General features: G+C 38.2%; 1 protein-coding gene across 1 annotated transcript; it reads right to left on the bottom strand.

Moving 5' to 3' along the window:
- Positions 1-2,895: 2,895 nt before the first annotated feature.
- abhd8a (abhydrolase domain containing 8a) lies at positions 2,896-13,778 on the bottom strand. Its single transcript, XM_032566227.1, has 5 exons — positions 13,358-13,778; positions 8,379-9,211; positions 7,276-7,446; positions 6,874-7,090; positions 2,896-5,004 (listed from the first exon to the last, which is right to left on the bottom strand). Exons 2-5 carry the CDS (start codon positions 9,200-9,202, stop codon positions 4,804-4,806), a joined length of 1,413 nt encoding a protein of 470 aa, XP_032422118.1. The 5' UTR covers positions 9,203-9,211; positions 13,358-13,778; the 3' UTR covers positions 2,896-4,803.
- Positions 13,779-14,892: the final 1,114 nt, after the last annotated feature.

Raw genomic sequence — 14,892 nt, 5'->3', positions numbered from 1 at the left:
ACTAGGTATATAAAAATAAAAAAAGAAAGAAATTACCTTACAGTTTTGTGGGGGGGACGGGGGGTGGGGGGGGGTTCGCCACTTAGAGTAAGTATATGGTTTCCCGTTTATACGTAGCCATGACAAGTTTCATGGAAATGGAATGTAATTTGAAAATTTAATGTCATGATTCTAAAGTGTAAATTAAATCACAGTTTTGAATATTATTGTATTTTGGTAAATTTTGTTGAAAATAAGGCTGCAAAATACCACAAAATTGTGTAATTATAGTGTAATCACTGTATATTGCAAATAATCCCCATTTCACTGACATTTCTTTCTTTTTGTTCATCACTATATTCCAAACATTTTGAGTGACCTATTAAATCTCCGCCAGTGCCACTAACAACATCAACATATTTGTGTAGTAATAGCACAGTACTCTTATTTAAACAAATAGGATAAACCAGCTGCTCAACCGAAGGCGAAAATAATGCAGAACCAAAGAAATTTACACAAAAATGTCAAGAAATGCACAAAAAGGTAAAGACATGCACTAAATAACCTACTTAGACAGTTTAACAGCAGAAAAAAAGTTGAGTTTAGGGGTTAGTTACACTTTAAATACTAACTTCTTTGTATTGATTCTGTATTTAAGTGAGATTATGTGTACCAACAAAGATTCATTAAAACATAAATAAATTTTGCAATAGAAAAATCAGCCTGTGGATTATTTTTAATTGTATTTATAAAAGTATTGATAATAGACAGATTACTAGACAGATAAGTGCAAAAGATAAACATTTTACTATTACAATAAGTCAAATAACTGCTGCATATTAAATATTAAAATGTTTAACTGCCTAATGAGAGTTTGCTGAGAATTACAGATAGTCTGTCCATCATGGAGATGGGCCCTGATGTTTTTACATTGGTCAATTAATAAAGTCATTTTAGAGTGAGGTTGCTAAGATCACCTCTTGGCTCCATCTCTCTCCATTTCTTCATTACCTACAAGCATCATCACTATTAAGACACTCATCATAAAATCTCAAGACAATGGAAAAATCCTCATGTTCAGTTGAACTTCAAAATGTAAAAAAAAAATGAAACAAGCTGGTGTGTTTGTGTTTGTGTTGGGGACTTGGGCCGTGCCTCAGCAGTGTATATAGAATAGAATAGAATAGAATAGAAGTACTTTATTCATCCCAGCAGGGAAATTACTTCGCAGTTACAGCATAGAGACAAGACACAATAACAACTACCACTGAGTAGTAGTTGTCTATAAACTGTAAAAATATGAAATGCTGTTAATATAAAAAGCAACTTAAGAGCAGTCCTTGCAAAGATTCAAAAAAAACAAAAAACGTTCTGGTCCAGGATAGCATATTGTTTATGGGGCTATTTTGGGCCGGCTGTGGTACTGAGTTGTGCTCTGGTGGGGGCCCTGCTCCATGACTTGATTCCCTCCTCCTCCTTGCTTCTTCCAATCCCTGGGAACTGTAGATTGTCAGTCCCTGCCTGATAAGTTTGGGGCACCAAATCAACACAAAAATAGTTCCCCAGGTACCAAAATCTGCAGCTGGTAACTGGGTGCCAGGTTACCCAGTTACCAGATGCAGGTAATTGGGTAACCTGGCACCCACCAAATTCTCTATGAAAGCTGTTGAAGAAGAGAGCATGAGAGACGAGTCAGGACTCTAGGTGATCCAGAACAGAGGTGCCAAAGTCCAGTCCTTGAGATTTAGCATTCTGCAACTTTTAGATGGAGGATGACCGGCAGAACTCAAAGATGCTGATGAGCCATTAAATTCAGGTGTGTTGGAGAAGGGAGGCACCTAAAAGTTGCAGCATGGTAGATCTGTAGGACTAGATTTGGCCACCCCGATCTAGAGGGATTGTGCGCTTAGGAATGGTCAAAGATTCCTCGTCTGTCGGCTGCAGCTTGGGAAAATATAAAAGCGGGAAGGCAAAAAGTTGTCCTATTGGTGCCCTGGTGATTTTAAAAAATAATTTTTTTAATGGAATTTTATGTGCATAAATTAAAGGTTGGATTTTTCTTTATTTATCACTATGACAAACAATTAATTTATTTGAAGGGTTTATACATCTCCTGTCAATGTGGAGCACAATGAACATGGTGACATTTTCTAAAAGTTATCTCACACTTTGGAGGCTACATGTAAATTATTTTTTATCTTTTACAGCAGTGGTGTCCAAACTATTTGTCAAAATTGTCAAGTCAAAAGGACTCACAGCCCAAAAAATAATGTTTAAACCACAAAAAAGTAGTTTTTCTTTTACTGTTCAACAATAAACTAAGCACACAATGATTCTAATTAAACAAGTCAGTTTTTGTTTTGTCGTGTTGTTTTTTGTCTGAAAGGGAAGTTTAAATCATTGTAGATCCAAAACTTAAGAGTTTTTCCACTTTATTAAAAAAAAAGATATCCTGTTTATAAATTCGCTTTGGCTCAGATTAAAAAAATATTCGGTCGAGTTTCACCCATTACCTCTCTCTCTCTTCATAAAAGCTTGCTATATTAAGCCAGGTTTACCAAATTAAAAGCAGATTTGAGTGCTCTAAAGTCTAAGTAGAAGTCAGCTGATAAATGTGGTCTTACTTATTAAAAATTTAAAAACATGGTTGTTAAAAAACAAATACTTTGTGTTTCATATTTTTTATTGTAGAAAATCTTTTATTTGTCACTAGTTAAAGAAAGTTTATTTGCTCTAGTTAAAGAAAAAAATGTCTCTATTTGCATCAATCCCCTGTTCTGGCGGGTCACACTGAATCAGTGAAGGGGCCATAAAATGGCCTCTGGGCCACATTTTGGACATCCATTACATATGGATGGACATCAGATATTTCCAACTCTTTCAAAAAAAAAAATCAAACAAACATGCAGAAACCCATCTTGATGCTGAACATCTGTTTTATTTCATGCCATAAAAGGCACATTCATACATTGAATCCCACTGTTTTTGATTGGTTATATTATGTTATATGCATCTACATTTAGGCAGTGCATATACAGCGTTATTCTTCCCATTAATAAAGGTAACAATAACACTAAACTTGTTAACCACACACACACAAAAAAAAAATCAGCACGTATAACAATTTCTATATGCAGTTTTAGCATAATAGGAAGTATATGTGCACCCTGTAGTCCACACACTTTTACTCACCTTTTACACCAAAGGAGACACAAGCAGCATTTGTGGGGTTTTTGAAAAATGTCCATAAAGAATATAGTATAGAATGTTATAGAGACATTAGTCCCCAGTCTATTTCCTCTCTGGTTCCTTAAATTGCATAAAACACAAGGTAAGTTGCATCCGCATTCTCTCAAAATGCATATTTAACCTCTAGCATGTCCTCCTTTGGGGGACTTATATAAATTTAATCATGGCGGCCCATTTTTTCTTCTCATCTATTTACACTCTCCACGACACAAAACAGTAAACTATCCAACCAACAGATACGTACCGTCAGGGAGTATGTTAGAGAACGCTTAGCCCGCACTGTCCTGTCCCACTATGAGACAAACAACATCCATGAATGAATAACTTCCACTTAGGAACATTTTGTTTAGTCTGACACACAGCAAAAGGAAGAAAAAAAAAGATTAGGGCATAGAGAGCAAAGTACTCTTATTTTTGCACTCATCACTGTTTAAACATAAGCAGGTCAAAAAAGCAACCACAGCTTGTACTGGAGATTGGCATTGTTTCAGAAAAAGAAAAACAATACTCATTTTATCAAAATGTAGTGTACTAATTATTAATTGTCTCCTGTTGTTTATATTCAAGAATGATGCAATAGCATTTGAGTTGTTTTATTCATTAGGTCACACCTAGAATTGACCAGAGGACAGAATTGGTCGATTCTCCCTTGATCGGCTCTGATCGGGGATCTGAAGGTCGGATTAATATGTTTTCGAATCAGTCCTCCAATTTTCAGTCTCTAAATGCATGCTGATTTGACTGATTTAACTTTATGAGTTTATTAAGTCAGTCTGGGGATCATTTATGATCCCCAACATAAATGGAGATCATTTGGAACCTGCAATAGGTTGTTTTTGTCATCCTTATAGAAAATGAGCGAGAAAATAAGAATAGTGGGTCAGACCTCAAAGAAAAACAGAAATATTTCTGTTGGCCGTAAAGTGTGCATCTGTTAATTATGTTTGAGATAGGGAAAACAAAACATTTTATAGAACTGAGGAATATTTTTGTGTCTTTGTCATTTTATATTTCCAGTTAATTTATACAGATGTCCATTATGATTTATTTTAGTATGTTATTAGTATTATCATACTTATCATTGGATGTGATGACACATTAATACTACCAATTCTTGCCATAGACTTTCCCTCCAACAGCTCTATTAAAGTCAGTTTCCCTTTTACAGTCGACCTTAAATGGATTCAACCATTACGTAATCCTTCTCATAGGTAAAACAGAGTCCACATGAGGAACTCCAGACATCATTACAGAGATGTTTAATCTTTTGTGTTGAGTAGCTGTCCACTTTTCCTCACAAACATTTCACACACAGATCACGAATGGCAGTTCTTTTGAGCACCGAGGAAGTCATTTTGCAAGCGGAGCACAAACTGGTGCAGAAGTGGAAAAGAAACTGTGTGTTTGTGTCCCTTCCTCTCATCCAATGTTCCTCGCTGCTCTATCTCGGAGCACAAGCGTTCACCCACATCCTGAAGACATGGCCCTCCTTGGAATCGCTCTCAGCCACGGGGCCTTATTAACACATAGATGCAAAACAACGGCCTTCCGCTTGGTGATGTGACAGAGGGAGCGTTATTTGTCCACAGGCTTTTTGATCTTCAGCGTGTTGATAGTGTCACAGACAGAAACGGTGTGGTTGGCCTCTCCCTTTCTGGACATGTCCGGCTCCCAGAGGAAGAACTCGTGGAGGAGGGTGTTGACAGTGTCAGGACACTCCATCATGACCATGTGACTTCCCTCCTCAATGACCTTCAGGAAGGCAAACAGGAGGATCTGGAAGCAGAGTTGGAAGGAATGCAAACCTGTCAATATCTAAAACTGGAATGGATCAGACACAAATCCAGCTGTCATTTCTTTTCTCTATGGGAAGGTTTTTGTTGAAGGTATTAAATATTAGCTAGTAAGTCTGTTTGCATTTATTGAATGATGAATAATGGGCAAATTCTGACATTTTGATCAGAATTTAATTGAATATGTTGGTTCAGTTTACTGTTATTCTGATTATTATTATTTCTTGATACTGTCCAAACTATTATTAGTATTATTATTATTAGTATTAGTGTTAATCTATATATAATGTATTAATGTATTAATATATATATAAAGTACAAATTCTTAGCTTCACTCTTATGATGCAAAAGTGTTTGGAATTTTAGCTTCAGTTATTTTGTGTTTAGACCATTTTTCATTGTTTGTTTTTCTTATGTCATTTTAGTTCATTGCATTAGTTCAGTTACTCTTATTGTTTGTGTTTTGGATTTATTTACTTAGATTTGTATTTATCTGCTTACTGTTCATTCTTTCATTCTCTTTCCTTCTAATTTCTTCACCTCAGTCTACCGTTCTGCTTGCCCGTCCCAGCTGTTAATCATTTCCTCATTTGCCAATACCTGCTATTTTTCGCAGCTGCATCCACTTGCCTGTAATTAGCTATTCCAGTTCCTCTACCATTTCCACTCCCTCCTGAGTACATTTAAGCTTTCTGGTCACATTGAGTTTAATGTGAATGTTACAGAGAGAAAATGTTGCTCTCTGTCAGTCTTTTCTCCATGTTTCTTTGTTACCTTTCACCTTAATCAGGAGTTTTATAAGTAATTTCTGAAATTCATTATTAAAATCTTTTGCACCAATCCTGCCACCACCTGTTGCCCACACTTACTTTATAACCACCATTATGCCGCATTCTATTTCTATTCTCCGTAGCATTTTATTGCCATTCATCATTTTGTTTTATTTTGACATGGAGGACAAACCTGACAATTTCCTCAAGAAGAGACAGGTTTGGCACCTGTCTCTTGAGCAGACCTGAGCAGACACCTCCGCTGGGTCATCTGCCAAAGACGACCCAGCGGAGGTCTCTGCTCCTGATAAGGGGATCCTTCACATCCATAACAATGTTTTATGAACATTTATCACTGCTTATATTAATGAAGATTAATCTGGACTGAGAAATTTCAAATAGATCTTGCTGATTTTACACTCAAGATTGTGGAAATAGTATATACTTTTATTTGATCAATAAAATATATAGATATATTCCCATATATGTAGCACGCACTACAGTAAGAGCCTAATTCATTTAATTTATTGATGAATTTAAGTAGTGTACAAATACATTTGTTAGAATTTACCTAATTCAGTTAAGTACAACTCAAAATGGGATTGGAATTTAACTATTATTTTATTTACAAAACTTAATACATTTGTGCAAAGAAATATAAACTAAAATCTAACCAAATAATTTTTTTTCAATTTTGCAGTTAAGTTCTAACAGTCTATTACCAAGGTGTACAATAATTCAGTGCTGCTTCTCCCACATGTTGTTGTGTACTGTCTGCCAGCATGGCTCCTACACATTTATCTCACTCTCACTTTGGAAATATTTAATATATTTATGCAAAAAAATAATTACAGACACACAGGAGTGTCCACAGAAAAATTTTTATGAGATGGGCAGTAAAGATTTTAAAATAATTTTAAATTACATTTTTGTATTATAACAAAAATTTAATTATATAAATCAATTATATGATTTTGTGAGTAGTCTAATACCATGAGACTGCGATACGTCCACTCATAATGTGTCATAATGTGGAAGCCTCATATCTGCACAGGCATATGTTTCCTGTAGCTTTACTGTACCTCTGCCATGCGCTGGTCCTCCTCCATGGGCACAAACTTGTCACACATGCCGTGAACCAGCAGAATGGGCACAGTGAGCTCGGCATGGTAAACCTCATCGCCCTCGGGCCAGTACTGACCGCTCATCATTGCCCGCAGGACAAACGGAGACACATTGAATGCGTTGCCCTGCTTCAACAACTGCTTCTCTTTTGCACCTTGGCGAGCAAATCCAGCTCTGAAAGTTGGAGAAATGTTACCAACAATCTGCACATTTGAAGATCTTATAAAGATTAAAAAGTAGACAAAAGCTGCTTTTTTTGTACCATTTCTTAATATTATTAGATTTTTTTATTTTTAATTTTTATATTTTTTGCTCCAATGGGTGTCGTTCTACAACACAAAACCATACACAGATCTTACTTCAAAAAGCTCCAGGCCAGGCAAGGTGAAAGGCAGTGAAGGACACATGATGGAAGCTGGAAGATGGAGCAGAGACTGGGTTCCAGAGCTGTAGGGCCCCCTCCATTGATCATCACTACCTTATGGACCAGATCAGGATATTCATGGGCAAGGAATGTGCAAAATGATACTCTGGAAGAGACATAAAGACTAATTGAAGAATGGCAGTAAAATGTACATTGCAGTTGGAAAAGCAGTTTTGCACAGCTGTGTAAAAAGGTCATTGTAGATAGAAAAAAAGAGTACATTTAAACTCAGACATTTTTAGATTAATTTATATTAAATTTAAATTTTCTAGAAAAAAGAACAAAGAAATTTCTGAGCCTGAAAAGTTGAACATTTGCTAGAAAAAACCCAAACATTTATAGTTTCAATTTTTCAGTTTGAAAAGCCAAATATTTGCTTGACAAAACCTCTGAAATCTTGAACATAGTTTAATAATTTTTCTATAGAAAACATAGAAATTTCTGAGTTTCAAGCTGAAAATTTGCTGGAAAAAAATTTATGTTTTTCTAGAAAATTACAGAGATTAATCACAGAATTCCTCAATTTCTTTTTCAAAAATTCACAGCTCTTGGGCTCAGAAATGTTCTTGTTTTTTCTAGGAAATCTTTGAGGTTATTCTCAAAATAAATGAGTGTTTTGGTGAAAATTAACTCCTTTTTTTTATTGACAACGGTCCTTAGGCCATCATAATTTTAGGGTTTCCCCCAGTGTATTATCAGCCTGGAGGGCCACCAGGCTTTACTTGTGCCCCCACCAGTCTTAGCATTGCAGGCTTAGCATTTATTTAAGTTGGTTTTTTTTATGTTGGCATTATTTTAAGACGTTTTTGATGTTCAGATATAAATCTTCCAATAACACATAATTATCAAGTGATATTATCAAATTTCCTGTCAACTGTAAACAGATTTTAACACAAAAACACAGCGGGCCGCTGGATGAATGACTGTCGAGTGGCCCTACCACTGTGGTTAGCAGGTTTTCTGGGGGAAACCTTGATTTTAATTATTTTTGCAAGTACAGAGTCCTCCTGGACCCAATAATTGATGAATCAGACTCACCCATATGAGTGGCCTATGAGAATGTTCCATTTCCGAGCATATCTCTTGAAGATGGCCCGAAGGTCCTCTGCCAGTGCGTAAAAAGTGTAAGCCGCTGCGATCTGCGGAGCAGTGCTGGCCCCGTGCCCAGCCAGGTCAGGTGCGATCACCTCATAGCCCAGACGGGAGAAGAACTCCAGCTGGCTGCTCCAAATGTCCAGAGAGCCTCCCACACCGTGCACAAAAAACAGCGCCACGTCCGAATGCGTTCCTTTGCAGCTCGAGATGACCCGTGTCGAGTCAATCAGCACGGTGCGTTTAGGCTTGCGACGACGGCGGCGGGGAGGCGGAGCAGGCTTCTGCTCTCCAGAAGGCAATGGAACTGGGGGAACGGGGTTGGGGTCAGGAGATGAGGGCATCTCTTTGTAGTCAGCGAGCTCCACCTCCACGGTGCTGCAGGGCTCCACATCTCCATCCTGACACTGCAGGATCTCAGAATGCAAAACATCGCCGAGGTTCTCAATCACCAGCTGGCCATTGCGATAGACCGTGATCTTCCTCTTGCAGTGGACGCTGGTGCCAACATCATCATTAATGGAGTCCCGAACAGAGGCATCGTTATTGCTATCACAGTCAGCAGTTGTCTTGTTCTTCCCGGCATCTTGTTTTTCCGTGTCCATGCGCTGGCGATCTGGTTTGATGTGCCGCACTCGCAGAACCCTCCCTGGTTTCACCTCCACAAACTCAAACCCATCGGAGGGCTCTGAAGACTCCAGAGGCAGGACCAGGCTGGTGGTCTTCCCCGTCAGGCAGCACAGGATCCCGTCAGTGATGCTGGTCAGCATGGTGCCTTTCTGCTTTCACAAGACAACACACACGCAAAGTTACAGTTAAGTGTCAGGAATGGGAATCAGAGGATGAAATCTTACCTGTTTACATGGGAGCCTGTTTTTAAGGAGTTAAATATTCAGGTGAAAGGTAAAGTCAGGTAAATTTACTTTTATTGATATGTGACTGAATTGTAAAACTTGTATTTATTTTCCAGGCATATAGAGGCATTTTGTCAAGTAACTATGTTACTTTCATTTATTGCAAAAATGCTGTATATATCAAATACGACTTAATGCTTTTTTTTACTTTGTAATTTGACACTTTGAAATTGAAATCTAATTCAGCTCTAGTTCAGCTTAGCACTAGTCATGTTGTGGATAAAATAAAGTAATCCATAGGCAGTATCATATGATGTATGCACAAGCTAATATTCTGATCAGAAAGTTTAGTATGTGTTCATCCTTTGTGAAGATGGCTCTTTTTAAAGCTTTTTGTACTCCACTATACACTGCCTGTCTATGCCGACGATACAAAAAATAAGCCTGCAGAAACTTTATGTGGTGACATGAGGCTACTACTCAGAGTGCCTAGATGGAGTAGTGCTAAATGGTAAATGGGCTGAACTTATATTGCACTTTACACTAGAGTCGCACTCACAAACACACAGATCGGTAGATTAAGTGCCTTGCCCAGAGGCACAACGACATGTGGCAGGAGGAAGCTGGAATCGAACCTACAACCTTCCAATCGCAAGACAACTACTCTACCAAAGAGCAGAGTAGTGCTAGTGCTAGCCATATGTTTGTACATAATGCTGTACCCACATGTGCAGCTGTGCTCAGGAATCTTATGTACAAATGCATGTGATCATCTGTGTCATGCAATAATATAATTGCAGTTTTAGTAAACCCTGCTTTTAGTACAGTGAGATTTTCTTCAAGATTGTGGAATCATTGGAGTCATTGTATATTTATGACTCAGTGAATAAAAAGTCATGTTTATTTTCATTTTTCTCTTATTTTGCTTGTTTTACCCTTTTACTATGGACCTTTTTTGTGTCTGGAATGAAGATGATGATGATGATGATGATGATGATCCAATTATGAGCTTGACATTGTAAGTGTAACTATAAAAGCTGGGTATATAAAATAACTTCAACATGCAAAGTTATCAATAAGGAGAAGAAGGAGCAGAAACAACCGTTCCTCCTTCTGCTGTCAGACATTTAGCCAGGACTTTCTGAAACTGGAAAATTGAATGGATAGAACAGCACTTTGCTCCAATCTGATGGTTGAAGAACCTAAATAACAGATTAAAACAATAAATATCTTTGTTGTTGAGCTCATATGTCTATTTATTCAATAATATAGCTCAAAAAGGATTTTTTAATTGAAAATGTTGCTTATTTTTGCCAATGTATGGTTTTTGATTAATTGCAATTATTTAATTACAGTCCCTCCAATTAACTCGATTAAAAATTTTAATCAAATCTCATCACTAATATAGACAAAAACATCAGCTTCCATTTTGTTTTTGATTTCAACATTGCCTGTTCAACAAGCTGTCACTGGAGATTCCAAATGTCAACTTCTGCTCCATGATGAAATTTAATTTGTGGTAATCCCAAAAGAGTCAAAACGCTGAGCCAATGAAGATCAGATCAAGTGTTGTTATGCACTCACCTCTATGATAAAGCAGCATTCCAACATCCACATTAATCAAAAACCATAAAAAAATACTTCTGCTGTCTTGGAGTTTCAGTGTCAGTCAGGACTGACCGTTGACAATCGAACCAGGATGTTTTCTATTTATAACTCCTTTTTTAACGCAGCCAGAATCCAAAAATAAATAGCAAACACTAGTCATGGGTCATGACTGTGTATATGTCTGTGAGCAAAATGTCTCATAAGAGAATGAGAACGGTTTTCCAACTATTTCTGTTTCTAGTCCAGATTCGACTCTTTGATGCATTTAAAGAATTTGAAGGGAGTTCAAATTAACCATCTTTGTTGCTAACATTTGAACCAAAGCGATCTGGGAATGAGAACAGGAAGAGGCTGGTAAAGAATCTGACAGGATCCACTTCCCTGTGCAAACTCAATAAGTGTTTATATACTTGCTGGTATTTGCACAATATACTCATTTTAAGTCATATTTCTGCTGATATCTGGCATTTTTATTGTTCCTTATTTTAAATAGTCTGTTAATACTATGGGTTTAATTAACCTATGGATTTCTTTACTTTGGATAGGACTGCACTATTTTTAATAACTGCACAGTATTTATGCTAAAATGACTAAATGGGCTATCACACATTTCTCCAGAAGACATGTAGCTCAGCCACATGCTAATTCCTACTGACGTACTTCATTTTGACCTGATGCCAGTTTCTTGGTCAGCACCCATGTTTGACTCACACTGTTGACAATCACACTGGTGTACAATCATCCCGTGTATGGTAGAGTTGAACTTTGGTCTAAACTAACTTTTTTTAATCAAAGTGTTAGATGGGTTTAGATGGTTAAAACTTAGACAGTGGGGTGCTCCACCACGACAAGGATCCCAAACACTCATAAAAACAAGTTTTAGAATTTGGGGTGTCCTGATCCGATATTTATATCAAAATTGGTTTGATATCAGCCAAAAAATTAGCATTGAATTATATCAGATTACATCTGAAATCACAAATATAAACATTCTGATAGCATTTAGTCTGCCCCAGTATTTTCTATCCCTCACGCAGAGAGATAGAAACCCACTGGTTAGTTATAGATGAGTCAGTTGTTCTGACACTTATTATTGTTGACTATTGTTCTCTGCTTGAGTAATACCACTTGGTCAAGCCTTTTCTAACATTCCACACTGCAATGCAAGTTATGAAAATATGTATGATTTGTGCTGATATCGTATTGGGTCAATATTGATATCGGCCGATTCTCAAAGCTGCAATATTGGTATCATAATGAAAGTGAAAAAGTTAGAATGGATAAGCAGGCTCACATTAAAATTCTGAAATGGCCTTGACCATTGTAAAAATGTGTGACTGTAAAGAAAAAACCTAGCACAGCATGTCAGCCTGAACCATCCCTGTAGTGAAGCATGGGCAGGGTAGTATTACTCTGTGGGAGACAGGCTGAAGAGAACTTTAGGCTCTTTGAACCTTGGTCACTACCCTCATGCTTATACTGAATTTGCTTCACTGTGGATAGAGACACTGATATTTGCTTGACCTTTGAATGTTCCTCTGTTCTTGAACTCCCTAACCAATATAATTTCATGGTGACAGTCTGGATCAGATTGCAGTAAATTGGACATAATGTAAAGTTCCAAAACACAAATACATCAAATCTGGTTTTGGAATCAGGTTTATAATAAGTTAATGGAATTGGTCCAAAATCAAACCTTGTGAGATGTTATGGATGGTGCCTGAAAGCTGGATCAGAGATAAGAAACCAAACAGTTTGAACAAGTTCTATCATTTCCGATAAGAAGAGTAAAACACAGCAGCTGCGCTGAAATGTAAATCAGGGATTCTCCTACTGACCTACTGATCGATAACCAGACCCAGATCTGCATGTGTCTGCAGTTTTTAACGGACCTCTGAACAGTGCAGGCTGCCCCTCGAACCGTACCGCCATTTTCGCAACACTTACACACATTTGGCGCATTGTGCGCGTTCAGCCATCGCTGCGGCTGTGCGTGGGCTGAGTGATGCACGTGCATGGCCTATTTTGTAAGAGGAGACCATTTTAACCTACTTTCTGTTTACTAAGCCATCCGAAGTGGCGCAGCGGAATCACAATGAATTCAAAACATTGAGTCATACCACAGCATCACAGGCTGTTCTGCAGGAAAACAATGTGGCTGTTAATCTGTTACACATGAAATAACAGCGAGAACAATTTATTATTATTATTGTTATTATTATTATTATTATTATTATTATTATTATTATTATTACTGTTGTTTAAAAAAAATATGTTTCTTTTTTCTTTTTTGCGCATCAACAATATGTTGCAGTCCTGTGCGGAATGTGCGTTTATATGATTGAGATGTGCGTAATTTTGCGCATCCATATTAACAGATGCAGTCGGCCGACCAAAGATGAAAAGATGTTCATGCAAAGTGAAAACCTGCCTCGCAAAAAAAAAAAGAAACTGATTTCTTACCTGCAGAATTATTGACGATGTGGTGCGTAACCGGCTCTGAAGGGCCGTCTACACGGGAGATGCTGCAGAACTGTGGGCGCTTTCCAGCCTCATCAGGCGGCCGTCACTCGACACAAATGGACTCGAAGTGGAAGTAAAGCATGCCTCCATCAAATTGTGGCAGTTGCATTCAAATAAGATTTCCATAGCGGGAAGGAACGGCAGTGTTTTTCAGCACCCCCTCCACCCCTCAGCATCCACTGCGTTATGAGGGCCAAACCCTACCCAGCCCTGCTGCCCTTGGATCCGCAGCACCACGGACAATCTTCGCGCATTTTCGTTGCTGAGTGGCAGCGGGGAGGGCTAATCGAGGACAGCTGAACGCTGGGAAAAAGCCAATAGGAGAAGGCTGCTTTCCTTGTTGCTAAGGCTGGTTTAATAATAACAGAATGCTTGTAGTCAGAGGCAGAACCTGCTGAGATGGTCCCATTTTATCATCTGAGCAGTGGGATGCATGATCATACATAACATGACATGCGTGAGTCTCTGTTAAAATCTGCAGCTGCTATCAAACCCCCATAAACGTGTCATTATGTTGTACATGAAAGAGTCACTGCAGCTGCTGCATCACAGAGATGTAATGTATATTAGCCTGCAGCCTCCTTTATTCTGACACCGCGAAATAAAATCCAGTGCAACCAAATGCCTCCAGGATTGAGTTTGTAAATAGAAATGGATGCATGTGTGCATGCATTTCACACAGCTTTTCTGTGAGGGCCCGAGGGGTTTATTAGAGAATGAGTACCCAGCAAGCAGGTCAGGGAGAAAGCTGCAGAGAAGTAAACAGAGTTAGGTTACAAAACAATGCATCCAGCTTTTAAGATCTGAAAGAACACCGCTCAGTCTACTGTGGGAATATGGTACACCTGCAATTCTACCAATTCTATGGATGCCCACCTAAAATGGCAACTTGGGTTAGAGCATTATTAAGAGAGGCAGCAAACAGGCTTTCTCAAGAGCTCACATGATGGGACAATATTAATTGTAAACTTATCTGGCCTATGACCGAAGCCATAGAGTGGGCGGGCAGCAATCATCAAAGAAGGTCAGATAAGACCAAAGCTGAACCTCATGGCTTATAGGTGAAATGCGTCTGTATGCAAGAAGAAAACTGACACTGAACACCACCCATCCACAGTGCAACATGGTGATGGTAGCGTTATGCTGTGGGAACAGGGAAGTGCACAGTAAGACCCTTTTTCCTCTTGACAAAAAAATGTGCCCTTATGGATCCTGCTTTTTTTTTTGGTCCAAGATAACATTTCTGGATTTAAAAGCCTATTTTGCCAGCCTGGTCATTGCCTTCCTGCACAATTCTGCTTGATTATAATCTTGCCTCACAGACAGTCTGGGCTTTCTCCTATTTATTTGAGTTAGAATTTATACTGGATCAATCAGCAAATATAATGAGAAGTTGTGAACGATGACGTTGATGTTCTGTGCTATTTTAAAATCATTTTAGACCCTCTGTACGAAGCAAATAGCAAATAGCATAG

Source organism: Xiphophorus hellerii, chromosome 6 (assembly GCF_003331165.1).
Source record: "Xiphophorus hellerii strain 12219 chromosome 6, Xiphophorus_hellerii-4.1, whole genome shotgun sequence".
Lineage (NCBI taxonomy): Eukaryota > Metazoa > Chordata > Actinopteri > Cyprinodontiformes > Poeciliidae > Xiphophorus > Xiphophorus hellerii.
The sequence above is the reverse complement of the archived record's forward strand: the minus strand, read 5'-3'. Positions and strand labels throughout refer to the sequence as shown.